Genomic DNA, 27,925 nt, shown 5'->3' with positions numbered 1-27,925 from the left:
TTTTTGTCCTTCTCACGTGGCTGTTGCTGGCTCTTGCTAATGCTGGTTTCTCTTGGCAGAGTTTAATGTTGGTCAGTATCGTCGAGATTTGGTGAAAAAGTATAAATCCTTTGAATTCTTCCTGCCTGACAATGAAGAAGGCTTGAAAATCAGGAAGTAAGTTTTGATTGTGGTTGGTATACACCTTGCTAATTGTATTAAAATGATATCCTGTGTAATTTGCTCTTAGAGATGGCTTGAAGTTGCATTTTTGTATGATTAAGAAGACACTTAGGGAGACTGTAGGAAAAGACATTCTAGAGAAGGTGGAATAGTGATTTCTTTGGGCTGATTAAAATTTGGGGGTCTTTTTTTCTTGATTGTTTCATCTCAAGCATCAAAAATGGAGAGAAGTCATTGATTCTTTTTCATTAGGATGTGACTACTGTTATTCCTGTAGATACTCTAGGATATTTTCACTCAAAACCTACTTTAACAAATGGTTATAACTTTTTCTACCTTTTTGTGGGGCTTTGGCTAATGGATATGACTCTGCTGCATAATTCCTAAAATCCTATTTTAGAGCTTTTGTTTGGCTCATAAAGAAAACTGCTTTTCTTTTTGATCTGGATAGTGAAATTCTTCATCTGCAGCACTTTGAATGTATTCATCATTATCTGCTTAAATGAGTGAGAATCGAATGTAATTTCCTCCCTGAAATTGTGATTTTGGCCACCGTGCAGGTGCCTTATTCAGTCCATCAATGCTCTGCCTCAAAAATTGCCATGTTTTGCTAATGCTGTGCAAAGCAAGGAGAGAACCAGAGTGAACTTCTGTGTGCAGATGAATCATTTGAGTCTCTGCTCTTTCCTGGAAAGAGGCTGTGCTTTAATGAAGGGACAGACCTTGAGAAGAAAGGGCAGATGAGGAGAAAGGTCAGAGCAAGAGGGAGCTGCTTTTTTCCTAGAGAAGATCAAATGAGGTGGCTTTTTGATTTTCTTCAACATTCACTGTACTTTTTAGAGTGTTCGGGAAAGCACTTGGAGCCTGCAGTGTGAAGTGAGGAATTTGAAATGAATGGAAATAATATTTATTTAGGCTGCTTAAAATATGAACTGTCTTGTTCTTAATTCAGCTTCACCTTACTCATAAAAAATGTCTGGACTTTCTACTGTCTGGACTTTCTTTTGTGGCTGTCCCTTGCCTTGTCAATTCTTTCTCTTCCCTTTCCCCTCCTCAGCAGCACTGAGTGTTGCTAAAGTCAAAGAACAGCTTGCATGAGAACCTCCCAATCCTTGGGGGCAAAGAGCAGTTATGGAGTGAATTAGCCTTGCAAGCCACTACCTTTTGCTTACAGGTAGAGCCAAACCTTTTAATGTGGCTCTCTGTCTCCTATTAGGCTAAATGGTGAAGGATGTAGCATGAAATGAGATAATCTGCCTGGTTAGCAATGACTGAAGAGGGTTTGTATTTATTCACTGAGGACCTGGGTGATGAATCTCAGCTCCTGACATCTGTTAACAGTGCTAATGTGGAAATACTGTCAGGATCTGAAAGCTTCCATTTCTCATCTCAAGATAAAGCTGTGCTTGCAGAAGATGGTAAATAAAAGAGTTATGAATTTCAGTCTGGAAGTCAGAATTCAGGAGTGATGCAGGGAAGGGCTGTTGAAATGGGCAGGCTTTTCTGTTGGTAGTGCAAAGAGGCTGTACTTACTGGGAATAAATGGGACTTTGTTCTGCTAACAAGTAAATCGTGTACAGTGTTGCCCCCCAGCATTACTGACGTGTTAGGAATCATAATGGACTTGGAAGATCATGCTAATGCTGGGTACCTAGGAAAGTTGCATATTCATGTGTTCTTGTCCAGATTTAACAGAAGTGTAAAGTATGTCAGGGTGGGGGTTTTTGGTGTTTGTGTCCTCAGGTGTCTCCAGTACTAATTATACTGGGTTGGTGACTGCAGTGAGATGATATTTCACCTCAGTCACTAATACTTGATGCTGCCTTTGTTTTGCTCTCTGTTTTAGAATTTTTTTTTTTTTTTGCATAAGCAGTTTTCATGCAATAGCTCAAAAGAGAGTACTGAAAAATAGTTTTCTCTCCGCTTCTGCTCAGTGCCACAAGATAAAGGCCTTAAGTTGTTTTATTTGTTTTTTTGGTTTTTGTGTTTTTTTTTTTTTTTCTTTCTGAATCAAATTAAGAAGCACTTATATGTGAATAGGTAATTGGGGAAAGCCTATACAGATGCAGGGATGTTTTGGTGATGTTATTTTAGATCAGTGGAAGTGTATCCTGGTCAGCAAAGCTGATGGGTTTTCTGTGGACCTGTGTAGCTGTGTCAGTGACACCAGGAGCAAGGTGACCTGACCACATTTCCTTAGCGTAGCTTGGCTGATCCCTGTTAGTTTTTCCCCACGTTTGGAGGGAGGTCCATGTGTTTGAGATAATTTATCTAACATTTCAGGGCATTTTGCTCACAAGTGCATTAACAAAATTCCTTTAACTAGCATCTGACTGTGGTTCTTTCCTCCTGAAGGCAGTGTGCCTTAGCAGCGCTGAACGACGTCCGGCAGTACCTCAGTGAAGAGAACGGACACGTGGCTGTAAGTTTCTTGTTGAAGACACTTTCCTGAGGTGCCTCTGCATTAAACACTGTGTGTCTGCTGGGTAATACACAGCCTGAGTGATTATAGTAGCCATCCAGTATAGCAGATTTCTTTCCTTTGGCAGTTAGATCTGCCTTGTTGCTGCAGTGAAGTGAGTACTGAATTTCAGGGTGATGATACCATACTGAGGAACTAGCTTTGATTTGAGGGGTTAGCTGGGAAGAGGAGAACATCCAGAAAAATGTCCACCTTCTCACCACATTACTATAGGACAGTGCTCCACAGTTAAACACATCTGCCATTTTGCTTGCATGTCTGTTTGATAGTTTAGTGTTCCAAGTGGAAGGTAAAGACTTGTTGAACAAAAAATATCCTCTGTATTTCTTGGCACCTGTTACTGGCCTGAGAAATATCTGAAGAGAGCAGGAGAAACTTGTTATAAGTTGCTGCATACCTGAGTATTTAATAATGGGATGCAAAACATCAGTTCTTTGACTAATTAGTTGAGACTAATTTTTAATATTTTTTCTTAAGACTACTAACATAACTTTGGGGTTTTTATTAACTGATCTGGGAAAACTAGTAACTATAAGTTCTGCTGGATACATGAGGTAAATGTTACGCTTTGGAAAACTTCATAGGTTAGTAAAAAAATGATGTGGTCAAGCTAAACTGAGTTCCTAGAAAAATGGCTGCATTGATAATGTTGTTCATGGGCAGAATTTACAACTCTTGCAGGTTTTACACTTGCATTTTGAGCAACCCATTGAACTACAGTGTCTTTTTTTTTGTATCATAAATTTAGTAAAACTTGTGCATTAGTATTTAATGCTGATAATGGGCGAAGAGGAAGATTCTCTCCTGTACTATGTGCTAGGCTTAAATTCTGATTTCCTTTTCCAAATCCAGAGCTCTGCTAGAATTGCTCTCAACATATTACTAAGTTTTTAGTATTTAGAAAATAATACATGTAAAGTAGTAATGTCTTTGTTTTCTTGTTGGGCATGTTGAGGTGGTGGGGTAGAGGGAAGGGGAAGTGTTTCCATTACTTTCCTTCACACTGGGGTACTTGGAATCCGTGTTTTTGTCATTACTAGCACAGTGTTTTCCTCAAGCTGTGTTGCTTTTAAATTCCTTTTTCTTTCTCCCTTTAATTGTTCCTAGGTCTTTGATGCTACAAACACAACTCGAGAACGTAGAGAAACGATTTATAAATTTGGTGAAGAAAATGGATATAAGGTGAGTCAAAGCAAAGCAGTTCTGAGCTATTGCATGGCTAAGTCAACCAGTGGTAGTTTTGCCCTTATCTGTGCTCTGAGTGCACTAGCACAAGCCACATCCTTCTCGGATGTTTAATCAATGTGGTTTATGTTCCTAAGCATTGTTTGTGATTTGAAGTCATTCAGTCCTCATTTTTCTCACCTTTAGTGTTTGTACTGTTTGGAGCTAAGCTGTTTTGTGCTACAGCTTCAATGTTGTCTTCCTGGACCTGTGGTCATGAGTGCAGTGTCAGAAAGGACATTTAAAGTATGGTTTTTCATGGCAGCTCACATCTTTGCTGCAGGAAAATGAAGAGGGTTCTGTGTTAGTTCTGTAAAAAGCAAAAACTTTGTGGTTTTCTGCCTTCTGGTTTTACATTTAGCTGTTCTCCAGTCATCTTTCATTTCCTCTAAACTTAATCTCTGTAAGCCTTTGACACAGCAAAACACAAGCCCCTTTGTAAGTGAGGCTACTCCATTAGCTGGGAGGCTTCTAAAATGTTATTTCAGAAATGTTAGTTACAGTTTGTGGGGCTGAACTTGCATCCTCTGCATTTGTTTCTTCCTCTTCCATCCTACGGTTTTTTCTACTGCAAGAATTTTCCGCTTGCAAGCATTGTTGGGGAAAAGAGGAGAGAGCATGATGTGTCATAGAGTGGTGAGCCAGGAATTTCTGATGAGAGGGTCTGGAGAAGCTTTCTGAGTAAATAGAGGGGAAAAAAGCCTTGGCATGGACGTGGGCAACATGCTGCTCGTGTGTGTTTAGTATCCAGAGGTGTTTTTTTTCATGCATCTTCCTTCTTCCTCCCTTCTGTCCATGTGGCTCCCATTTGGACCGAAGACTTTTTTTGTGGAGTCTGTATGTGTCGATCCTGAGGTCATTGCTGCAAACATTGTGGTGAGTAAAGGAAACTTTGCTTTAACGGCTTGATATTGGGAGGTTTAAAGTAGCTCATTATTTTTAGAAGTGCATTATAAAAACTTCCCATAGCAAAAACTCCATCTTAACTCATTAGTGGAAATATTTTTTCCCTGTCCATGTGAATGTTACTAGCACAGAAGTTTAATTCTCTGAGGAGCAGGGTGGTTTTTTTTGCTTTACATATATTTTAATGAAGTTGCAGACAAAACTTTTTTTGTTCTCCCACTCCCTATTTCTTTAGACATCCATGAAGAAGGGAAGGAAACTTAAATACTATTCTCCTGTTTTTATTTTAAACAGCAAGTGAAGCTGGGTAGTCCTGACTATGTTGATTGTAGTAATGATGAAGCAACAGAAGACTTCATGAAAAGAATAGAATGCTACAAGAACTCATATGAGACCTTAGATGAAACTCTGGATAAGTAAGTGATGAAACAACACTGTAATACAGCTGGTGATCACAGTATTATTAAAATGTTATTTTAGGGGTTGGGGCATCCTGTACTGGGGATTAGGGCTTTCAAGTCTTTATTTTAGTGGCTTGAGCTCTCTCTCCCTTGGCAAACTAGAGTGTTGATTCTGGAGGTGTAGCATGGAAACTTCCTTGTTTGAGGAAAATTGGCTAGTCTGGGACAGTATTGTTTTTCATTTTCCCACTTGGAGAATGGTATTTATTCTTCTGGGATAGAACCAGCATTTAGCAGTTATTCCAGGCTTTCTACAGGGGTTGGTTGGTACTTGCTTTTAGGTACATAGAGGAGATGTGAGGGATTTGTAAGTGTAACTTTATTGGTTGGCATAGTTAAGGTTAATTATGAACACATCAATCTTAAAAATGTGACTTCTGAATTAATTTCTTTGTGCTTGCAAAATCATCCTGCAGATGCAAGGCTGTGAGAAACTGTCTTAGCTACGTTATTTGTCCTCATGCCAAAGCATTCTTCTGTGTTTTATTAACTTTGAACTCTTGAAAATAATGTAGGGATGAATCATGTCAGGAAGAGCCCCTTTCTTCTTGCTACAGCCCGGGATTTCAGGGTAGGATTTGGAGCTGTAGCCATCCCAGGTGCTCCTGGTTTGTTCCAGGCCAGAGCTGCAGAGAAGGCTGAGCTGCATTTTAATGTAATTGAGCGTGAGCAGCATGAAGCTGGTTCAATTGACTCAGTTCATGCATGTAATTCCCATGATGGACCTAATGGCTGTGCTTGGCTGGAATAGTAATGATTAACTCCAAGGAACACGGGCAGGAATGAGAGTGCTGATGTCTGTATCTCACTACCTCAGTTTGGTTTTATTATCAGTTTTCTTCTTTTATTGCAGTGTGGTGTCTCAAGTGCATCACTAGAAACCAATAGTGGTTATTTTCAGCTTATGAGACATCTTTTCTTGTGTGAACGAAATGCTGCTCTAGAATTATAGCTCAGATGATAAAGGATAAGCAGTGAAAATTGAAATTATAAGATGTCTGATGCTGAGAGAAGGTAGTGATGGGGTAGATTACAGTACTGTGAACAAAGGGTTGCTCAACAGAGCAGCTGGGAAAATGTCTTGCTTCAGACTGCTCCTTGGCACTTCTGGTGCCCTAGTTTTTCTGGTGGGATTAATTGAGGTGAGTAATTAGTGACCATTCCTTTTGGCCTCTGGGTGCAATCAGACAAACACTTGGTGATGAAAAGTGCTTGTAACCTGGAAAAAAAATAAACAGTATTGTAAAATAGCTGTATATTTTATTCAGCTGTGGGAACTTAAGTAACTCCACTGAAGCTCCCTTTCAGTGTGTGGGCTGTATTTTTCCCAGAGTAGGATCTAGATTTGGATGAAATGCAAGCAGAGGAAGCAGAAAAAGTGATGTGAGCAACTGCACGTGAAAGGAATAGAGTTCATCCTGTACCTTTGGAGTACTGTGTTGTTTCTTAGGACTAATGCATATTCCATGTCTCATTGAAAATTTTTTTCATTTCTTTGGCTTGTGGCCCCTTTGTTTTATAATGAGAGAGAGCGTGGAAAGATTATGGTACGTGCTAATAGCAGCAATGGGGAACCTTACCTTTTTTTTTTTTTCACTTGCTCGTGAAAGGGACCTTTCTTACATTAAAATTATGGACGTGGGAAGGAGTTACCTCGTGAACAGAGTGATGGATCACATCCAGAGCCGGATTGTCTACTACCTCATGAATATCCATGTGACTCCTCGGTCAATCTACCTCTGCCGGCACGGAGAGAGCGAGCTTAACCTGAAGGGGAGAATAGGAGGAGATCCTGGGCTGTCTGTCAGGGGGAAAGAAGTATGTACCTCCAGCCAGGCAGGACTCTGTTCTCTGTGTGTTTGTGCTGAGCAGTAGCTTTCCTCCTCTGCAGCCTTTTCTTCTTAACTTCTGAGTTTAAAGGACTTCCCCAGTTGTGTATTTGGGTGGTGGAAACAGGATGGATGCTTTTTGTGCTGTGGTTAGTACTCTTCTATATGTTTGTCTCTCTGTTGGCTGAAATTCCTTTCTATCCCTACAGCACAAAGCAGTTGGCAAGAGGGCTTTATTTTTTAACTAATTTTTTGTGAAATCCTGACTAGTTGGGTAATTGGGAAAGTGTACACAAAGCTGAAAGGAAAATCTGTGGAAGGAAAGCTAGTAACTGCAAAAAACTTGTATTTTCCTTTTACTCCTTTTCTTTCTCCTGTCCCTCTTGGGTAATGGAGTAGGTTGTATTTCTTAGCAAAAAGTTTGACAGTGTTTTGGAAAAGCTACAGTGAGCTTACAGAGACTGGGACCTGTGTATTCTAAACTTAACGCCGTGTGTTGGCTCTGAGCCCTCATCCAGTGTCTCTCGGTTTTTCTTCCAGTTTGCCAAAAGCTTGGCACAGTTTATTAATGAGCAAAATATCAAAGATCTGAAAGTTTGGACAAGCCAGATGAAAAGGACAATTCAGACTGCTGAAGCCCTGGGAGTGCCTTATGAGCAGTGGAAGGTTTTGAATGAGATAGATGCAGTAAGTTCTTCTCTTTTAAATGCCTAATAAGTTGCTTTGATTGCTAGGGGTGAAGAAAGTACTTAGTTTTTAAATAATATGGGGTAGAAAGTCATTGAAGCTGCTTCTAGAGGCTGGCAATTATTTTCATTACCTGTAAACAAGGCTAAATGTTTTATTAAATTTTGCCATTGTTAATTTATTCTTCTCTTATCTTTCCCAGTAAAACACTCCACTGTAGAAGCCGTGATGTTATGAAGTTTTGGTTAGTTGGGCTTGAAAAGCTTGTGGTGAGGGGATTTTGCTAGCTGGCAATTTCCAGCTGTAGCTGTAAGGTATAATAGGAGGTGCAACAGATAAAACATGACCTTGCTTTGTCCATAGATGTAACTTCACCTCTACAGGGATTTAATGATTCCTACTAACCATCTCTGAGTCAAGCTGAGTGCCCTGTTTATCACGTGTGACAGTTTCAAGGGTCAGAGTAGCAAAATAAAACTGTTAAAGGTTATTTGTATGTGGTTTTACTTAAGAGTGATATTTGCTTTTTGCATTACTGGAAATACATGTTTTTTAATTGTTTTCATTACCGACAGGGCGTGTGTGAAGAAATGACATATGAAGAAATACAGGAAAATTATCCACTTGAATTTGCACTGAGAGATCAAGACAAATACAGATACAGATACCCTAAAGGGGAGGTATGCTATTTTTAATCTCTCAAGTTAAAGGGCTTCCTTGTCTTCTTGCATACATTCATGCTGGCTTTAGGAAGGAAAAATAAATTTCTAAATTAATGAAAAGGTTGTTCCTTTCTCTATGGAGAAGCACATAGGATTCAGCCCAGACCCCTTAATTTGATTCAGGGCTTGAAAAATAAAATCGTAAATTTAGAAAAACAATGGGGAGCTTTGATGGGGATCATTCCTGTGCTGGTCCTGCAGTGATAAAGCAGGAGCAATTTTTGCAGGGCTTCAACTGTTGCATATGCAAGCAGGCTGCTAAGATGGCCTGTTTGTGTTCATCCCTGCTCTTGGGGGTGGCTGTTGTGCAGGCAGCTCTGGCTGAAGTGCTGGGGTGGAATGCATGGCTGAAATCTCTAGCCGTGTTATTAAACTCCTTGCCTCTGGGAAAATAAACTTGCTGGTGGCTTGTCTAAAGCAGCCCTAGTACAGTGCAGTGATGGCCAGATGGTCACAGGGCAGTTGCTGGGGGCTGAGGGCTGAGGTCTGGGCAGCAGGGAGAAGGGATTGGCCCAGCTGCTCCTGCTTGAGCCATGAGGAAGCAGGGCTTTTCTTCCTTCCTTCTCCCCTCTTCCTCAAGAGCAGTCACTGTGATAAGAGCAGTGTCCCCGGCAGTGTGACCCCAGTCCTGCTAATGAGGCAGTCATTAAGCTGCAAGGTTCTCCTCATGGATTTGAACAAGCAGTGTTTGTTTTTCAAACCAGCGCAGTCCTGAGGATGGTGACTGGCATGTCAAACTCCCTCCTGCCTTGTGGGGATGAGTTAGTCTCATTTATCCAAGGCACTTTTGTATCTGGCAACAGTGTGAGGGGTTTGCACAGCTCTCTGGGGGCTTTCTGCTGTCCAGGGCTCAGTCAGCAGTGCCACTTGGTCTTGCCTGGGAACCAGGATGAAGGTTTTCTGCTCTGCTCCATCCCTGCCCTGCTGGGCAATGTGCTGAGCTCTCCATATGTGAACTACATAACACATTTTGGATGTATGTGACACGTTTTGAAGCAGAGTCTTTACTCTGTGTGGGAAATTCAGTTTGGTCATGTCCATGCAGGAGCCTGCAGCAATTCCCTGTGCATGACAAGGCAGGACAGGTCACCAGCAAGTCCCTGTGCTGACTCTTGGTGGGATGGTGGCAGCCATCACCAGGCCAGTCCAGCATGCCCACAGCTTGTTTTGAAAGGGCAGCCTGAACAAGTCAGGTTTTGTGACCTCTTTGCATGCTGCCTGTTGGCTGGGCTTCCTAGATTTGGGCTTGGAAGAGAGATGCTTTTGAAGATGAGCTATGGAAAAATAACGTGCAAGACTCATATTTGCAGATGTGAATTAAATCCTAGGGATTCTGTGGAAGTTCTTGGTCAAAATGGCTAATTTAATAAAGCTTTTCCATGAGGGAGATTTGTTTTGTTGTGTGTATAATGAAATGTGTTATTAAATGTTGTGTGTATAATGAAATGCGTATGCTCGGGTCTGACCTGTGTTCTTAGTTTAATGGAAATTATTTCTGCAGTATTTGTCTGTGCACTAAATAACATTTAGAAGTTGACTAATATGAAAGTAAGATCCCCTCTACATACAAATACTGTTCAAAGAGCTTTCCCTTTTTAATGTGCTCTGTGTTTCTCCTCCCCACCCAGTCCTATGAAGATCTTGTTCAGAGGCTGGAGCCAGTAATTATGGAGCTGGAAAGGCAGGAAAATGTGCTTGTCATTTGTCACCAAGCTGTCATGCGCTGTTTGCTTGCATATTTCCTTGACAAGCCCGCAGGTAAGCCTTCCTTCATACATTACAAACAGTCTGGTTTTTTGAAAATTTACTGCTTAAGGTTCCAAACAGTAAATTCTGACAATTTGCTGTATCATCAGAGGCTGGTTTTGCTAGGCAAGTACCCAAGTGTATTTTTTCATATTCGACCCTCACATGAAACCTGGCAGTTGATGTTATTGAGCTGCTCCTCACCTGAAATACTGTGATATTTGGGTTTTGCTCTGATTAGCATCTCTGTTGCATGCTAAAAAAATAGATATACTGTTAGGTAAAAAGTCATTCAAGTTGTTGACCTGAAACATAACAGAAAAGTCACTTGTAATCTGTATTTCATGTGTAATTTGTGGTTTGATTTCTCAGAACAACTGCCCTACCTGAAGTGCCCACTGCATACTGTCTTAAAGCTAACCCCGGTGGCTTATGGTAAGTGCAGTTATGTATGTCTATGTCTGGCTATGCTGTCTCTGTCATCAGGAAAGGTGGTGAAGTGTTCAAAACACACTTTGTGTTGCTTATAAATCGTTAGGTTTGACATTGTGTGTATGCCTGCAGAGCTTTGCTGGAATAAATGAATCCTCTGGATTACCCTTGCTTTTGCCTTGTGCCAGGAAACACATATGTGTTGCTGAAGGCCTGACACCACCTGTGGCTGTAACTGCTGGAGGGGACAGTTTTGTGCTCAGTTCACTATTTCACTAATCCTTTGGGTCAATCCATGCGTTTACACATCTGCTACAGCAAGATCTGAGTTTTTATTGGTGTATTGGAGGGTTCTGCTTGTCAGAAGACAGGCACTTTTGCATTTTTATAGGTTAACATCTTGCAAAATGTGTTCCTTTAGGCTTAAATATCTTCGTTCTCTTTTCCTGAGGTATTTTCTCCATGGACTATGGGAGTCCCCCATGGACTCACCTTGTTTGTTGGCGTTTGTCAGCAGCTGTTCGTGGTGCTTGGCTCAGAGGCTTTCCCTGGGCTCTGTGGGTTACTCTGTGCCCTGCTTGGGTTTTAGGCTGATTGCTGATGGAGTTCTGTGTGTGTTCCCACCTCAGCTTAGTGGGAGTGTGCCTGCTTTTCATGTTGGTTAAGTGATGGCTACGCTGTATCTGCTGATGTCCCAATTCAGAAGATCATCTCAGGCAGAGAATTATCTGCATAGCTTCTTAGGAAAAATGTATTGGCCAAAAATGTTGGTTCAGTCATGAATTGGAAGCTGTCTTTGATTATGGGCTCTGAAAAATAGCAGTCCGGATCTGTACTTTGTTCTTTGTTAAGTTTCAAATGAAGTTGAAACGAAGAATGTTATGAAACAAAGTATCTGCTACACTGGGAAATCTGAAGAGATTTTTGTCATTTGGTTGCAGTGTCATCCTAAGGAACGACAGCCTGTGCTGTGGTGACATCTGGTGTTCCCAGCCTTGCATGACAAGCTGGGGTTTGAAAATAAAGATTAACCACAGTTAAAACTTGGGCTTTTTAAAACTGGATTCTTCTGACCTGCTAGACTCTGCCTGTTTTCCACAGCAAGGCTTTGGTTTGGGGTTCTCTTTGTTTTTGGGAGGGTTCTCTGGTGATTGTTTGTTTTTTTTTTGGTGGTTGTTGCTGTTTTTCTTTCTTCTTTGTGAGGGGAGGGAAGTTGGGTGACTGTTCATAAATTTTGAGAGGGTGTGGATGTTTGCAGTGCTTGCTCATGCCCTAAGAGAGGAAGGAAACAAAGTGGCACGAAACACTGTCCTCATCCTTTTGACTTGAGGGAAAGAAACGCCATTGTCCTTTTTGAAGGTGTTGGATATGTATGTCTGATGAGCACATTTCAGCCAACCAACTTTTTGGAATTCAGCCCTCTGAAAACATGAGGACTGTGTAAATTATTTCTGCAGTTCTGATCAGTGGCTCTGCTCCAGGCTGATGTGTCACTTGGCTCCAGCCAGGCAGGATGCAGGATAAGACCTGGTGTGTTTGATGCCTCCCAGCTAAGCCTGTTCTGGGGAAATGCCTGTGCCAGGGCTTTGCTCTTCCTGGTGTTGGAGAGGAGCGTTATTCCCACGTTAAGAGTCTGCTCTGCAGTGGAGGAACATCTGTTACAGCCTGACAGCTGGATCAGGGTGGATGAGAGCTTTACCCAGCAGTCCAGGGCAGTGGTGGTCTATGGAAAGACACACTGCAGCTTGCTGTAGGTATAAACTTGCTCATCAGTAATTAAAATGAGCTGAGTATGCATGTGGTAATTACGGTGGAGCAAGGCATGCCCCTTTAGTTTGTGTGTAAAGCTTTCCACACATTGTTCTCTTCTGATTTTAAACTCAGCTTGCGACAGGTCTCTGAAGTGTCTGCTGTGTAAAGTCCTGGGTAATGGCCAGCCACAGGGCTCAGAGCTTGTCTTAGCTTGGTCTCAAGGCTCACAGTGAATCTGTGGACACAGGAGGATGAGTTAGGATCCTGCTCCAGTGGGAGATGTGTGCTTTTCCTCTTTAAAATCTGTTTTATGGTTCACTATTTCTCTGAGTTCTGGCCCTCCTCTGCAGCATTTGCTCACAGTCTTCCTGACAAATGGGCTTTATCAGGATAGACTTCCCAAAGGGAAGGCAAATACTGGCCTTAATAATTTTTTAAAGTGCAGTGGCTTTCTAAGGAAATCCCCTTTTTCTGTCATGTAGCAATTCTATGGAGTGTGTTATGACTTTAGGAAATAAGTGAGGAGAAAAATCCGGAAACCTGCTTATGATAGAGGATGGACTCTGGTGTGTCAGAGGAAGTGACTATTAATGGATGTTGTCTAGAGTAGTGGTAACTTATAAAAGTCATGTTTGTGAGAGATAAGCCAGGGTTTGGCAATCAGAGGTTGCTTAAAGTGCTGTGGTGTGGTGTATGGAGCAATTATATCATTCTACCTGGGAAATGGTTGTTTCTTCTCACTGTTTAATTTTTCTTGCCTCACTAGTGCTTTGAATTTTTGAATATAAAGCAGAAGTTTCTTTTCAGGAGTCGGCTTTGAAGTTCTGTTTAGCTTGGGGTTAAAACCATTCTGCACATACGGAGGAATGGGGGTTGCTGACAACACACTGTACCTTCTTGTAGTTGTTTTTATGTTTAAGAAGTGAGAACAGCATTTATCTTCTTAGAATTTCACTGTAATACAGAAGTTCAGGATGTTTAAAACACAAAAAGTTACAAATAAAAACTTTCTCACTGAATGTTCCTGTATGTTAAAAAAAAAAAAAGAATTTTTTTTTTCAGTGAGAATAATGATAAAGCTAAGCTGAGGAGACTGGTTATCAGATTGGCAATAATATTCATCCAGGTGGAACAGATTAATTTCTGTAACTTTAGCTCTTCAAAATTCAGGAAATTCTGGTATAAATCAGAAGGGGGAAGTGATTAACCTTCACCATCTCAAAATTAGATTGCATCTTTATTATAACTTCACTTTCAAAGCAGATGTATCTAAAAATGTGTTTTCTATCAACAGGATGTAAAGTAGAATCTATATTTCTGAATGTCGAAGCTGTAAACACACACAGAGATAAACCTGAGGTAAGAATGCTTTTCAAATTGGAGAGCTTGATGTAATGTACTGTCTGAGCTGATTTCCATTGTCCTTGTGGCTAGAATTGATTTGATAACTCAACTGAGTGTATTTTATTTTACGTATGAAGCTTTGCTGCTGATTTGCTGTGAGGGGGGAGCTCACAAATAAAAAGATAAATCAAATTTATCTTTTATGTGAGGTCTGGCTGGAATAGTTTATCTTTGAGAAATGAGAGTTTGAAGATGTGGTGTCAGGCTAAATACTGTATAAAGTTCTGCCAGGCTTTGTCACTCAGCAGAAGTAGGTGTAGTCACAGTTGTGTTATGAATGCCACACTTATTCTGGGGAGAGAAACCATCAGCTTTTTCATCACTGCGGTTGTTGCTGTATGAAAAAGGGGAATTGATGATGTCACCTGTGTTTTAAGCCAAAGCTGGAGAGGAAGACTAGCTCTCGGGAAACAGCAGGACTGCCGGGGGAAGGAAATTGAGCGTGTTTGTGCCATGTAAGTGCAGAGAAGATCTCAGCCCACGGCAGCTCTGTGCCCTGCCTGTGTCAGGTTCTCTGTGCTCCTCAGTGTCCTGAGCTCAGGCTGATTCTGCTGCTTGTGCCAAGCTCTTCTTTTGCTTTATCGTCAAAGTTGTGTGAAGTGTCATGGTTAAAGCTCTCTGGTTCCCTTGCAGATCCTCAGGCTCATGCCACCAGGCACGGCACTGATTCCGTGCTGAGGTTAGGAGCAGTGCCATGCCTGGTGGATTGAAGGTCAGTTGGGTAATGTGAGAAAAATGGGCTGTTTGGTGGTTTTCAGAACAGTTTATGGTGAAAAGGAATACAGTGAGAAATGAGGGGTTTATGTGTGTATTCAACAAGGCATGTGACATATAGCACCTTTTGTAACTGAGGATTCACTTTTGTGCAGAATTCATGCCAGAATTCTTTGCTGAATTCTTCTGCAAAGAAGTTGTGTTTTAATGACCTGGGTGTTAAAAGTTCTGAAAATACCGAGTTTTGGACGTTTTCTCTTCAACAGCTGCATTACATTATTTCTTCTCTCTTCCTTTTCCTGCTTTGTCATTCTGCTTTGCTGTTTTGTATCTTAGTTTGATTTGTCATGTTTAGGAAATCTCATCTGTTTTTTCACAGTACCTAAAGTTGAAGAAGCACAGCGAAAATCCATGAGGGTGTCTTAGACCTGTAGTTACTTGTGTGAAATAGTGTAGATGAACATCTTTAGTTTGGCTGATCAAAATATCAGTGCTGAATTTGCAGCTTGCTAAAATGTTGCTGAAAATGCCAGTCGTCTGACTGAAGGGCTTTATTTCAAGGGGGAAAGCTCTGCCTGAATTGCCAGGTGACTCTTGACAGGTCTAGCATGTGATGTGGGTGTGCTGGCACTGCTATGGGGTGACTTTATTCAGGTGCACTTAGAGGATCATGAAGACACTTGCATTGCAGTGGGCTCAAAGACACAAGACTGATTTGAACAGAAATAAATCGAGTGAATGAATTTTATAAGAAAAAAAAGGAGTAGTGGCTTTTTCCTAAAAGCTGCTCAAATTTTCTTCCTCTGCCCCAAAGGAAACCCAGCCTGGTGAACGTGGATAATGTTGCACTGTTCAGGTAGTGGGTCTGAATGAAGGACTAAGTTGGTCCTGTCTGCATTTAATTGCTGTTTAGAGGACTCTGAAACTTTCAAAAGCTTTCATTTATATCACCTACAAAAATGTTAATTACTTCTGTAAAATTAAGTTTTCAAGTAGTCTATTGAAGTCAAAGCATTTAATTAAATTCAGTATCACATAACAGAGTTGTTAAACAATGAAACTATTGGATTGAGAATTGCCCAGTGTGCTGTTCTGTGACCCACCAGTCACTTGTAGTCTGTGCTCCAGAACAGTGCCCTCGCTTTGGGCTCAGCTGAAAACATCTATTTTCACATGGCAGAAATGCAGGCAAAGCTCTGGGGCATTTGTCTGTGGTATGTGTGAACCTCGGAGTACCATGGTGATTTGTCTGGAGCCGATTGAAGCTTTGTGTTTGTCAGCATTGTAGTGACTGAAGTTCTGACCTTTTCCAATGAAGGAGTCTATAGTCCTTTACAGAAAATAATTCAGGGGAATTGCTTTAGCTGTTGTTGGGTCCCTTCTGTGGGCCACAAAACAAGCGCTGGGGTGAAATGTCTGCTTTGCACATCTGGCTCAGTTGGTGAATGACAGAGAGGGGATTACTCATACCAGATCTCCTTTTTTGTTTTGTTGAGGAGACGTGGGGGTGGGAGATGTTAGTGCAAGGTGAGCTGGCTCACCACAGTGTGGAACAAGCAAGACTAATGAAACCCATCAGTGGGAAGTTGGAAGAATTGGCAATGCTTTGGCCTAAAATGGATCTTGTAAGGAACTTCAGAGCAATTTATCCTGGTCTGCTCTCTTGATAGGAGGGAGAATACCAATTGCACAGGCTTTGGGGCTTTCAGGAGGTGGTGCCATAGCAGATGTGATTATTCCCGATGTGTTTGGCTGCGCTGAGGTCTTGGTTTCATTTGGTTTTGAATAATGGAGTGCTGCACTGAATATCATTGTTTCTCTGCAGCCTCTGCAAGAGGAGCTAAGGGGTAGTTGGTGTGATCAGCCTTGAATGGTTAAGGTGTTTGAGAACACAATTTCTATTTTGTTAGAGGTGTTACATTGCCTATAACACAAACACATGTTAAAAGCCCTCTTTGGCACAGAAGCATGTGGCACATTCAGCAAAGCACTGGAAGTTTCTCAGTGAGAACATGAGTATGTGCTGAAGCACATGATAAGGTAGATTCCTACTTAGGCCTGTAAAAGACTTCTTCCTAAATGTGACTGACTTGAGCTTTGGGTAGTGCTGTATTTAATTGCTCCTCAGAGGACTGTGAAAATTTCAAAACCTTTTTTTTTTTTTTTTTTTTTTTTTTTTACTGTAAATACATTTTTGTGCTGTCTCATTCTGGGACAGCAACTGGCTCTCAGTCTGCTGCATTCTTGGGGTGTGGGGGGCTGAAATCATCTCTGCTTCTCAATCAACCCAGCTGAGTACTTGTGAAGGGACCTGATTGGTGGTTTTTGTTGGTCTTACTGCTGCATGATAAATGTTCTCTGTATTTTTATTATTATACAGAATGTAGAAATTTCCAGACCTACCGAGGACGCTCTTGTAACAGTCCCTGCTCATCAGTGAATCCCGTGAGCTGACCAGCTATTGAACTTGGGGTGCTGTTTCCGTCCTGCTACTTCAGAATAAATTGAAAAAACTAATCATTCCAATCACTTTGAAATAAAAAAAAAAAAAATAGCCACACCCAAACCAAACTCATAACCCAGAGCAAATGTTTGTACAGCACATGACTTGAAAAAATTTATCGAATCACAATAAAACTATTGCACTGGCTAATTTATTGTGGATGAGTATCAAACCTTGATGGGCTCTCATTGGAATGCTGGTTTTGTAAATTGCTGGAATTTAAATATCTTGGAGGATTAAGCTTTATTGTAACAGCCAGCAATCATTTAGTGTTAGGTGCAGTGTATTTATAAAAGCCATGAAACAAAACATCCTGTGTAAGATAAGGAAAGTCAAAATACTGGCAGAGCACCAGTATTTTCTCTTTCAGGACCTTTGGGAGTGATTGGACTGCCATGTAGTGTAAAATAACAACCCATAATTACTGTAAATCCCTAATCCCACTGATCCACAGCACTAGTGCTCTACATGTGCTAATTAATGATGTGCTGTTGGAGCAGGGTAGCAAGTTTTCACTTAGTTCTAGGACAATTATTCAAAGAACAGGAATGTGTATAAATGTTTTTAATATATAGCTTTTGTTAACAGCTGTTCTGCATTCACCAGGCTTTAGGGTTTGCCCATGGGCAGATGGGATTTTAAATTCCCTCCTTTCCTGTTTTGTGTGGATGTGGGTGATGGAGCATGTACAGCTCTGCCCCAGCTACTCTGTACCAAGATTTTATGTGGGCTCCAATGAGCAGTGCTGACCATTCCAGACCAGGAAGGCAGAGTTAGCCAGAGGATTTTGGAGCTGGGTAGTGGCTCCAGTAGATGCAGATCTCAAACCAGCGGGGCACGAATCTCAAACTGTGTGATAGGAAAGCCTCTTGCAGGAGAGATGAGACTGCAGGCTGTGGGAGATGTGGTGCCTTGGTGTCTTTCCCATGGGGCTCTGTGGGAAGCACCTGTGCCATGGAGCAGGTAGCACTGAGGTAGGGAAAGGCAGAAAAACACTGAGCCTTGCAGCTGTTTTCCAAGGGATTCTTTTAGTAGTGAAAGTAAGCAGGACTGTAGGTTGTGGAAGCTTTTATCTGTAAAGTTTCTCTGGTGGTTTGTTTTTCCCAAACCAGGATTAGGGAAAAAAGAAATTTTACATATCTGCGCTTCTAAAATTGTACTGTGCTCTCCAGAAGTTTGTAGCAATTGGGAATGTTGGCCATAACCAGATAACCTTCTGGCCAGAGAGCCTCCTGCTGTGGTGCTTGGTGTGTAGTTAAACCACTGTCCCTGGGATGAAATTGGGACAACCTGGATCATTTTCCTGTTGCTGTCATGACGGTGATGTAGGAGTGGTTGGTCACTTTTCCGTGTTTAATTGCTCCAGGGTCTGGGCTTGAGCTTTGCTGTGAAAGGTGTCCCAGAGGAGCACCTGAGCCTGCTTGTGCCCCCTTGCACAAAACAATGAGGCCACTTGCTCTTACTGACAGCTGAGGTGACATTCCTGAGGGATCACAGGGATGCTGGCCACAGTCAGGTACTGAGGAGCCACATGGAGACAGCTTGTAGAGCTGTCATCTCCACAGGCCACAGCTAAGGAAATACCATCCAAGTGAAATTCAATGCATTGTTTTGATGGAGCCAGAATCTGTACAGGTATCTGCTGTGGGAAAAATGAGTTTTGCTGCTTGAAGAAGAATGGCTTGGGCTATTGGAGAAAATTGAGGGAGAGGATAACAGGAGCAGGAGCTTGGCCAGAGAAGAAAGCAAAGTTTGCCTGGTCTGTGGCTGGTGAAGGTTGCAGAGGGAAGGGGAGCAGCAGGAGCACCCCAGGACCTTCCATTTCTGCCAGCTGCTGCCAGCCAAATTTCCTGGGGCTGTGTCTGCATGTTGTTCTCTGCTGAGCACAGCACTCACTATGCTGTTGTGTGCAACAGAGTGAAGTGGATATTTAAAAGCAGAACGCCCTAAGGGGTCTCCTCTTACAGCAGAATTGCCCAGCAGCCCTGGCTTTGTCAGTGAAAGGAAGGCCTGATGCTGGATGGGAGATGTCAGAGGTGGTTGGTGGCACGGAGTGCTGAATGTTTGTATTGTGCTGTTCATTTCTATGTTTATGCCCGTGCTGGTTCTGGTCTCCAGAGGTTCCTCTTTTTGCCTGCAGGAGCCTTTCTGCAGGATCTTCCTGTTCTGCTGTGAGGATCACATGTGGCTGAGTCAAAGTGAAACCAAAAACAGAGCCTGTCCTGTTGGAGAGCCACAGCACTTTGCTGGGGGACGCTCTGTCCTATAGGAAAAAAGCGTACAAAGGTCAGGGCATAATGAGGACAGCAGCAGTGCTATAGGAGGGTATCTGAGTTAATCTGTGTACTTTGAGCCTTTCCAGGAAGGGCTGCATGTCTCTTGTGCAAGGCAGGGTCAGACTGCTGCTGCCTGGGGAGCAGGCTCTGGAAGTAGCAAGCTCCTGCTGGGGCTGGCCAAGGAAGAGAGTGTATGTCTTGGTAGAAGCAGTATTTGGGAAAGGTGTGTGGTGTTTATTCCTCCTCCTGTGTTTCCAGGCTCTCACGGTGGTTTGTCCAGGTGTGCTTTGGTGCCAGGCAGTTACAGGGACACCTTCTGGTCCCAAAAGTAAGGCTGAAACCTCTGTCACCTTTCTAAGCAGCAGCACTGTCCTTGTTGCATGGCTTTTCCCTCACAGTGCCCATGGTACTGAAGGTGGGTACAGCCCAGCTGCCATCATCTCATCTGATGAGATTCCTGAGTAGGAACCCCCTTACAGTCAATGAGGATATTGGTCCTTTTCTAAGCCCCTGTTCATCTGGTCTGTGTTTGCTTAATAAGCCCTTGGGGGTGTTTATCAGGGTTTATCCCAGTCTTCTTCCTTCAGTGTGACAGTTCAGCACACTTTGCTTCTACAGCCTGAGATTGTTTACTCAAATTGAAGCTTTTTTTTTTGCTTTCAGCTTTCTTGCCTGCTTATCAATATTCCCTTTGGGTCTGTATTAGTTGTTAGAATGCTGCTTTTATGCAATACCTCTCATTGAGTGAAATAAGCTGTATCTTCTGCCTTGCCTTAATAACCTTGTTTCTTTTTAGCTTCATGTTTGAGCTGTCTAGCTCTTGCTGCTTGCGGACTAATTTCCAGTACCTCTGGATTCCTGCATTTTGATGCTCCATTTCATGCTCCATTTAATTTTCTTTGAATCAACATCAGATGTTCAGCTTAAAAGATTTCAGCTAGTATTCTGGGAGTGCCTGGGGAGACCTCTGCAGTTCCAGGGAAATTCTGGGTATGTTGCATCAGTTGCTAAGAAAAACACAAACACACCAAATGCCAGCATGTTCTGTTGGTTTGGGGGTTTTTTTTGTTGTTTTTGTTGTTTGTTTTTTTTTTTTTTTCCCCCCCTATAACCATGCAGAATATGACTTGTTTTGCCAACTCCTCGTGTTCTTGGCAGATACTGATGCTCTCTGATGCTTTATTCTTGGTGCAGAAGTGGTGCTTCTTGTAGAAGCTTCTTTTTCAAATGGGGTTGTTGCTTTGCTTTGCTTTCCTTCGAAGAGAGGTGGGAGTAGGTCAGGCTGTGTGCTGGTGGGTGCAGAGATTTCCAGCCCCTGGACAACTCTGTCCAGCAGCATTTGCTGTGTGTGCGTTCCCAGAAACCTTGGCGTGGTGTTTATGATGGAAAAAGGCGTGGTATGTACCCAAGGACTTGAAGGCTGGTGACAAAGGGAAGGGCTGATGTGGGTGTAGGAGAACTGGTAAGGGCAGAGCAATGTTGGCAGAATTCAACCTCCAAAGAGAATCTGCTGCTGCTTGTTTATATCCTAAGAAATGGCTGAAAATCTGGAAACTGGGGTTGGGGGGGATTGAATTGCTGTTTGAGTTGATGAGTTTTGACTGATGGGAGTTGTGTGTCTGAATGTGCTGAGAGGGCCCCTCACTGTGCTTATGGGGCTCTCCTTTCCCTGGAGCTGGACTGGAGAGACTTGTTTTGAATGTAAACTCTAATAAATGTGGCTATAAAACCACTGGAGCATTCCCTGATGTCAGCGTGACATCTGCCACATGCCATGTGCATCCCAAAGTGCATTTAAACTTTATGTTACCAGCTCTTTAGGGAACACTTGATGTTACCAGCTCTTCAAGGAGTTATTCAGAGTTCTTCCAGTGATTTGGCTGCTCACAGATACGATCAGGATTGGCTTTATGGCTGTTGGTGTTAAGGAATTATTTCCTGGAGTGTGCTTGGAACAAGGAGAGATGGGCTTCCCTCCCTCAGGATTTTATTGATTCCTGTGTGGTTTATGGCCTTTGCAGGGTTCTGTTTCCCCTTACACTTGCATAAAGACTGGGAGAGACAGTGGGTTAGAAAAATGTGGTTAAAGGACAAAAAGGTTTTAAAAGCTGTAACACTGAGACTTGCATATGGTGTACGGGGACCAGCTGTCCTGCCAGGCCTGGGGTGGTACAGGTCTGAGGGATGCATTTCACTGGTGGCAGATCCTGCCTTTGGGTATCTGAGGGGCTTTGTAAAGCTCCTGGCACTAGAACAAGTTCCAAGCCTGGTTCTGGCTCCTGAACCAGGACCTTTCCTTGTGTTTTACAGAGCATTTTGAGGAAATAAGCATTACAACTCGCTCACCATCTGTGTGCCGAGCAAAAGCTGCGGCTGCCACGAGACCTTTGCTTTAAACTTCATATATATTTTTTTGTCTTTAAATTTGCAGAATGTAGGTGTGAATAGGTCGAGAGAAGAAGCTTTGAGGACAGTCCCCACGCACCTATAGCTGCAGCTCCCGGGGTGGCAGCCCTTCCTCCAGCAGCTCAGGGTCCGGCGGTGTCTGCGAGGGGCGGGATGGACGCGCCTCCCCTTCCCTTCGAGACGTTTTGAATGTGGTTCCACTTCTCTGGACAAAACTTGTGCTCGTGGATAACTCAAAAGGTATGATTGTGGGAAGCAGAGCAGAGTTGGTTTTAGGTTTTTCTTATGTAAATTTGTGCAGTTTCAGTGGGTTTTTACTGTTTGTCTGTGGATAATGTAAGGTGGTTAATTGCCCGTGTTGATTTTACTGTCAGATTTTAACTAGACTTTTATTTTCTTTTGTAAGTGTTTTTTCTAAGAGTTCTCTTATTTTTACTGTGAATGATTGCCTAGAATTACATGGAGTTTTTTTGATGTAATATTTAACATGGGCAAAATTCTACATTTTGAGCACTGGAGGCTTCATGTTGCAAAGCTGCTTTAAATGGGGAAGGCCCATCAGCTCTGATAACTGTCCTGTGTTTTAAATTGAACTTTGGTTTGCCAACCACAAATTAAAATTTTTCTGAAATTCACGAGGGAGATACTGTTCCCTTTGGAAAACCAAAGCATAAAAGCTGGATTTGCTACCTGGGAAATTCTGCTGTTTTAGCAAGATTTTAACACTTTCCAGAGACCAGGTGTGTTTTGGAGGGCAGTGGGAGACGTGAATGTGAGTGACAGCTGGGGCATGAATCAAGAGAGAAGATGGAGAGACATGTCCTTTCTGCTGCAGTTATGGGAGGGGATGAGCAGCTTTCGTAAGTCTGGAAGGGAGGGGAAAAGGACTCAGCCTGTCAACGGCTGGAAAAGCTGCTTGTCTTGTTAGTGTTGTCATTATATTTTTAGAGAAATTTTGGAAGGAATTTCAACATAAAAGTATGTGTTTCTCTTTTATAGCCACATTTAATACGTACACCAGGAATCAGTACAGAAAGGTTAGGTGAGTTTAACATTCTAACAGCTCATGCAACACAAACAACAGGTAAATTCTAAAATAATTTTTAACATGGCATACCCGCCTTGGGGTTTTTGGTATTGTTTTTAAGCACCTTCCATCATCCCAACTCTTCGTTGCTTTTTTATGCTTAGTGAAACTCCAGTGCTAAAAATGGAATTTTCTGTGTCTGTCAAGGTCACCACCTTTTAACTGTACTAAATCAAAGTGTATTTTGTGTGTGTGTTACCAGACAACTGAAGTGAGCTGCCAGCACTGCTGCTGGCTCTAGCTCTGAAATGAGGAGAACCGTTCTTTGGTAGCTGGACTGTGTTTTTTTGAAAGATTTTTTTCCAATTAATTGAGCTTTTACCATGTGAGTTGTTGAGGTTGTTGGTTTTTTTTATCCCCTGAATTCCTGTGTGAAATACCAGGCCCTGGTAACATAGTTTTGCACGCAAGGGCTAAATTGTCTTTTGTTTCTGCAGGGTTTATAAAATAATGTGCTGCTGTTGTGATTTTCTTTTTTTTTTTTTTTTTTTTTTTTTTTTTTTTTTAGTAAGCTAAATTCAGCAATATATTCAGCCCTGGAAGTAAGCCATAGTGGGTTCTGTTTCAGAGGAGGAATGTGTAGGGTGCAGAATGACCAGGAACACTTGCTTCAAGCGCTGCTGTCTAAAGCTTTGTGTGTGTGTGTTATGGTAATGCCATTTCAGACCTTTATTAATTCAGCTGTGCCCATAGTTGTGGGGTGAGGAGAAAGCCTGCCTGGCATTGCTCAGAGGAGTGAATTTATTGATATGTAGTTAACAAGACCCCCTTTGTGGCGTGACTGAAGGAGCAATTTCCCCTCCCACGGTGGTGTGGGAAAGCTGGCTGTGCCCCAGGCCGCCCTTGCTCCTCTGCTGGGACAGGAGGGGTGGTGGAACAGTTTTTACACTGAGAATGTCAGGATTGATCTGTAAAAATCCCAGGAGGCTGCATTAGAAAAGTGGGATTTTATTGGCAGATTGTGAGCTCAGACCAGCTGAAAAAAATGTGGACAGAAACGTTTCCCCCCATGAGAGCTGAGCCCAGGGGCTGCTTCTCTTTGCTGGCAAGCACGGCCTGAAGTGTTTCCTCTCCCCCTTTGTTTTACCTCTCTGATCTGTCAGAGGTGCTGTAACATCCTTGAGGCTACATGTTCTGTGTACAGTAGGTATTTTTATAGCCTGCTCAGATATACTGTGATGAGTGTTTTACTACAATGGGTGTTCAGTAAAAAGAGTTGTACACAAGTGTAAATAAACTATTGTGCTGATACTTGAAGAGAAAGAAAAAATGAAGTTATTGGTTCTGTGGTAGGAAGGTACTGAATTGGTGACTGCATCTGACCCTGGCTGGAGAGAGGCAGGTGTAGAGGATGAATGTAGATTTGAGCTGAATGTAGATTTGGAGTGATGGGTTCTTCCAGGATGTAACCCTAACTGCTGTTCTGGGCAGGCACAGTTAAGAATTGCAGTTAAATGTCACTTTGTCAAAGTGTGTCCCCTCCACTCCTGACAGAATAGTCACTGACAGGGGAGGGGAAAACCCTTGTCCTGACCTTCTGTGTTTGTACCATTTGACTGCCTCTGTTCTGTGTGTGCCTGGCTCAGATGCAGTCTCTTGAATGGGATTAAACTGTCCTTCTTACATCGTTGGCCTTTGTTGTAATATTTCAGACAAATGTAATCATTTGACCTTTGATCCAAGTAATAAAGATCAAATGCTACAAAGTGCACTGATACGTGTTTCTTTCCATGTGTGTTTCCAGTGGCTGAAGTGCCAGGTGAGTGTTCTGAGCCTCAGCAGGGTTCCACAGCTTCCACAAACTGGGTTTAGGGATACTGATGAAATGTAAGGATTAAATTAATTCACCCTGTGGTTCTTCTACTGTGACAAACAATTATGATTTAAGTAGGAAACGCAGTAATAGAGGAAGAAGTTGGAAGAATTGATTAAATAAATGCAAGCCAGGATTTGCACACAGTGGAGGAGAAAGGTGAGACTTTATTAGGTTTACCTGGTCACTGGGATTAAGGTCTGCTCCACCCTCAGAACTACACTCCTCTTACATTGTCTTGAACATGCTGCTGAGAAAACTTTTGAGCTTTCATGTTTTGAGAAAGCTGAAAACCAACAGCCAAATGCTGCCTGTCAGTACAAGTTTGTATGCTGGAAGGCATTAAATTTGCTGGGGTACTTATCCTTCAGAATGACAAGGACAAAATTCATTACTGCTTTGTGCTTTTAGAATTATGTACTCACATTTTCATGCCTTGCTGATCGCAGCCCCACAGGTAGTAACCACTTGTCTCGTCTCTGCTAGGTGGGAGGAGTGTTTTCATAGTTTAACTCCACTCTGTATTTCTGTTTGGGGAGCAGGTGTAACTTCTTTGTTTCAGTGGTGTTAGGCTGCTTTCTGGACAAAATCCTTTGATGGCTGAAACTTCCATTAGTAGGAGGACGACGCAGAGCTGATGGGTGAGTGAACGCAGATGGTGCTCACAGGTGGCCCTGGGTGCAGCAGTGCTGCAGAGGAGGTGGAGGAGCCCTCCAGGCTCTGGAGCTTTCCTGCCTGTGCTGTCAGGAGGTGACAGTGGTGCAGGGCAGGGCCCTGTGCAGGGGCTGAACAGGACAGGGCTGCCGTGGAGGAGAGCGGGAGGAGCTGCTCTGCAGAGGAAAGGGATCTGTGCCCCTGTGTCACGAGTGCAGTCGGGCACAGCTGTGGCAGCAGGAGATGTTCCTGGTACATCAGGTAGATGCCAGCTGAAAGAGCTGCTGTGTGAAGCCACTTGAGCAGATCTGGCACTTGTTACTCCAGAGCAAAGCAGGTGAGTACAGGGGGACAGCGTTCTCAAGGAATATTTACTGTAACTTGCAGATCATAACAGCTTCTTTGTGTGCAGATACCCACTGCTGCTGGCACCCACATTTGTAACTTCTTACCTAGAAATGTCTTTCTGCTTGGGTGCAAGGGCCTGGCTCTCACCTTGGAAAGCAGAATCACTTTCTGGTGAAAAATGGCAAAGCAGAAGTGACTCTGTAGGTTGTATGAAGGGAAAAAATGCAGGTTCCTGCTCTCCCTGCAGCCCCTTACAGGGCACTGCTTGTTCCCCTTGGACTGTGGCTGGAAAACCAGGCCAGCCCTGGCTCTGGGGAAATGCCAGCTGTGTTCTGTCCTGTCCAGCCTCAATCTGCTGCAGGCTCAGATGGCATCCAGGGCATGCTGGCATTACTTGAGTTGTGACAATAAGCTAGAGCTGTTCTTTAAGAGCAGAACAAAGGCAGCAGTGTATTTTTTTTGAGTCTCTACAAAGTATTACAGCTTTTAGCTGCTCTTTCAGCAGGATTAACAATCTGAAACTCCCCAGAAGCTCCAGGGTGCTCCTAAGAGTTCTGTACCATTCCATAACTCTTGGATGAACTGACACATGTACATTTTTTCTGCCTGCTCAGTGTTGAGAAAAATCAAATAATTTGCAATAGTATTACAAGATACAGAAAGCTTCTGAGAAGCAAGGAAATCTTGCTTCAGCCTGAATTTTATGAGCTGACTGCATGGCAAAGGTTTTGGAAGGAGCTTTGCAGTAAGTACATTGGTTTTTCTTTCTCACTAATAGCTAAAAATCAAAATTCAGTAGTAGGTGTTGCAAGAAAGCAGGATCTGTTTTTGTGCCCTTCTCACAGCAAGCAGGAGAAGCCACAGCTGCTGTGTTACAAACAAGCAAATGGAACTGGAAGAAGGATTTTGTATTTGGCAGCTAAACAGAATAATTCCTTGGGCAGAGCAGGCAAGTAACTCCACAGTCATAACCTGTGTTCTGTCCTGCTGGGATTGCTGTGGCTGTTAGCAGGAAGTGCCATTTAGTGGCAGAACCCCACAGTCCCAGGCAGGATGGGGCTGCTCTGGGATGCTGAGGCCTCTTTGTCTCATGCTTGGACTGCCTTGGAATAAATATGCAGCATTTATTCAGCAAAAGCACCCCTGAGCTGTTCCCCACAGCAGCTGGTGTTACACTAGGAATCTCTGCTTTTGTCTGGCACTTCATTTTGTTTAATTCACAAAAATAACAAATATTTTAAGAAACTGATCATGGCTGACCAAGCATTATTTTTTTCACTGTAGTTTAAAGACAAAGGGAGTTAAATTATATATTGTTAAAAAACATAGAGCCATGAATGAAAGTTACATTAAACTTTCTTTTAATTGAAGACAAATAAAAGAACCAAGGGCTCAAACACATTTTAAAAAGACGTCTTCTGTTCCCCAATGTCTTCTCTCAAGCAAAATATACAGCACACACATATATATATAAAACATAATTACATTCAAGTACCAAACAGAATTTACATTTTCCCAAACAGAGAAAATAATGCACATGATTCACATACCTTAAACCCAACCATGCATAAAAACACTGCCAATAAATCAGGAGTTGAACGTAATTCATCACACTACCGTGTATTATTCTGAAGTATCAAAGTGGTTGGAATGCATTAACACTTGGGAGTCTGGGTCTGTAATATGTAACTCTGCTTTCAAGTCCAGCTGTTCAGAGACTTACTTGTTCAAGATCTGTTCAAATTTCGGGTTAATAAAAGAAAATCCATCAAATGCAGACTGATCCATGGACTCAATCAGGTTTTTGTCGCTGTAGGACAATTTTGGCTTCTCGCTCAGAAATTCTCTGTCAAAGTTGTTGTAGTCACTTGCTGATTTCTGTGTTAGAGACAGAAGACAGTTTAAGACAAACTTTATATTTTCTTTTAGAACAAATTATTTAAATACAAAATGTTAGTCTTTGAGCTCCCTCCCTCCTTCCCCTGCTTTAGAGAAAAAATCTCATTTTAACCTATTTTAACAAGACTATAACTGGGATACTTTCTTATTGTCAGTTGGAAACCAACAGAAAAATCAAACCCAGGTTGCTCTGGAGAAGAGCCACCTGGATTTGGGATAAGACTGGGTTATTACCCAAAGGTTAGCTGTTGACCAAAGTAATGCAGCATTAACTTACACATCAGATCAACATTTCTTGTCATTAACCAAAATGTGTAAATTCCTGAGAACATTTCACAGGCTGTACTTGTTCAGAGAATAAAGCAATGCCTGATAGCAGCTGTTCTGTGTTTCATAAATATTCATGTAACTAGAAACT

The 27,925-nt window shown here is 42.4% G+C and overlaps 2 protein-coding genes across 8 annotated transcripts in view; one reads left to right on the top strand and one right to left on the bottom strand.

The window, feature by feature from the left end:
• LOC136366049 (6-phosphofructo-2-kinase/fructose-2,6-bisphosphatase 4) overlaps positions 1–22,773 on the top strand; it is a 51,271-nt gene extending 28,498 nt beyond the window's left edge. For 4 of the 6 annotated variants that reach the window (XM_066326860.1, XM_066326861.1, XM_066326857.1 and 1 more), the window contains 13 exons: positions 60–156; positions 2,518–2,584; positions 3,752–3,826; positions 4,688–4,744; positions 5,069–5,190; positions 6,846–7,053; positions 7,605–7,751; positions 8,327–8,431; positions 10,102–10,231; positions 10,592–10,654; positions 13,698–13,762; positions 14,185–14,262; positions 16,902–17,178. In XM_066326860.1, coding sequence (XP_066182957.1) covers positions 60–156; positions 2,518–2,584; positions 3,752–3,826; positions 4,688–4,744; positions 5,069–5,190; positions 6,846–7,053; positions 7,605–7,751; positions 8,327–8,431; positions 10,102–10,231; positions 10,592–10,654; positions 13,698–13,762; positions 14,185–14,247 — 1,199 coding nt within the window. In that variant the 3' untranslated portion in view covers positions 14,248–14,262; positions 16,902–17,178. Of the gene's footprint in view, positions 1–59; positions 157–2,517; positions 2,585–3,751; positions 3,827–4,687; positions 4,745–5,068; positions 5,191–6,845; positions 7,054–7,604; positions 7,752–8,326; positions 8,432–10,101; positions 10,232–10,591; positions 10,655–13,697; positions 13,763–14,184; positions 14,263–16,901; positions 17,179–21,731 lie in introns of those variants that run through there. The other 2 variants (XM_066326858.1, XM_066326859.1) reach the window with 2 other exon arrangements.
• Positions 22,774–26,946: 4,173 nt separating this feature from the next.
• The window catches only part of PRKCD (protein kinase C delta), a 60,793-nt gene continuing 59,814 nt past the window's right edge, over positions 26,947–27,925 (bottom strand). For both annotated transcript variants that reach the window (XM_066326843.1, XM_066326844.1), the window contains exon 18: positions 26,947–27,486. In XM_066326843.1, coding sequence (XP_066182940.1) covers positions 27,328–27,486 — 159 coding nt within the window. In that variant the 3' untranslated portion in view covers positions 26,947–27,327. The remainder of the gene's footprint in view (positions 27,487–27,925) is intronic.

Source organism: Sylvia atricapilla, chromosome 11, assembly GCF_009819655.1.
Source record: "Sylvia atricapilla isolate bSylAtr1 chromosome 11, bSylAtr1.pri, whole genome shotgun sequence".
NCBI classification, from domain to species: domain Eukaryota; kingdom Metazoa; phylum Chordata; class Aves; order Passeriformes; family Sylviidae; genus Sylvia; species Sylvia atricapilla.
The sequence above is the reverse complement of the archived record's forward strand: the minus strand, read 5'-3'. Positions and strand labels throughout refer to the sequence as shown.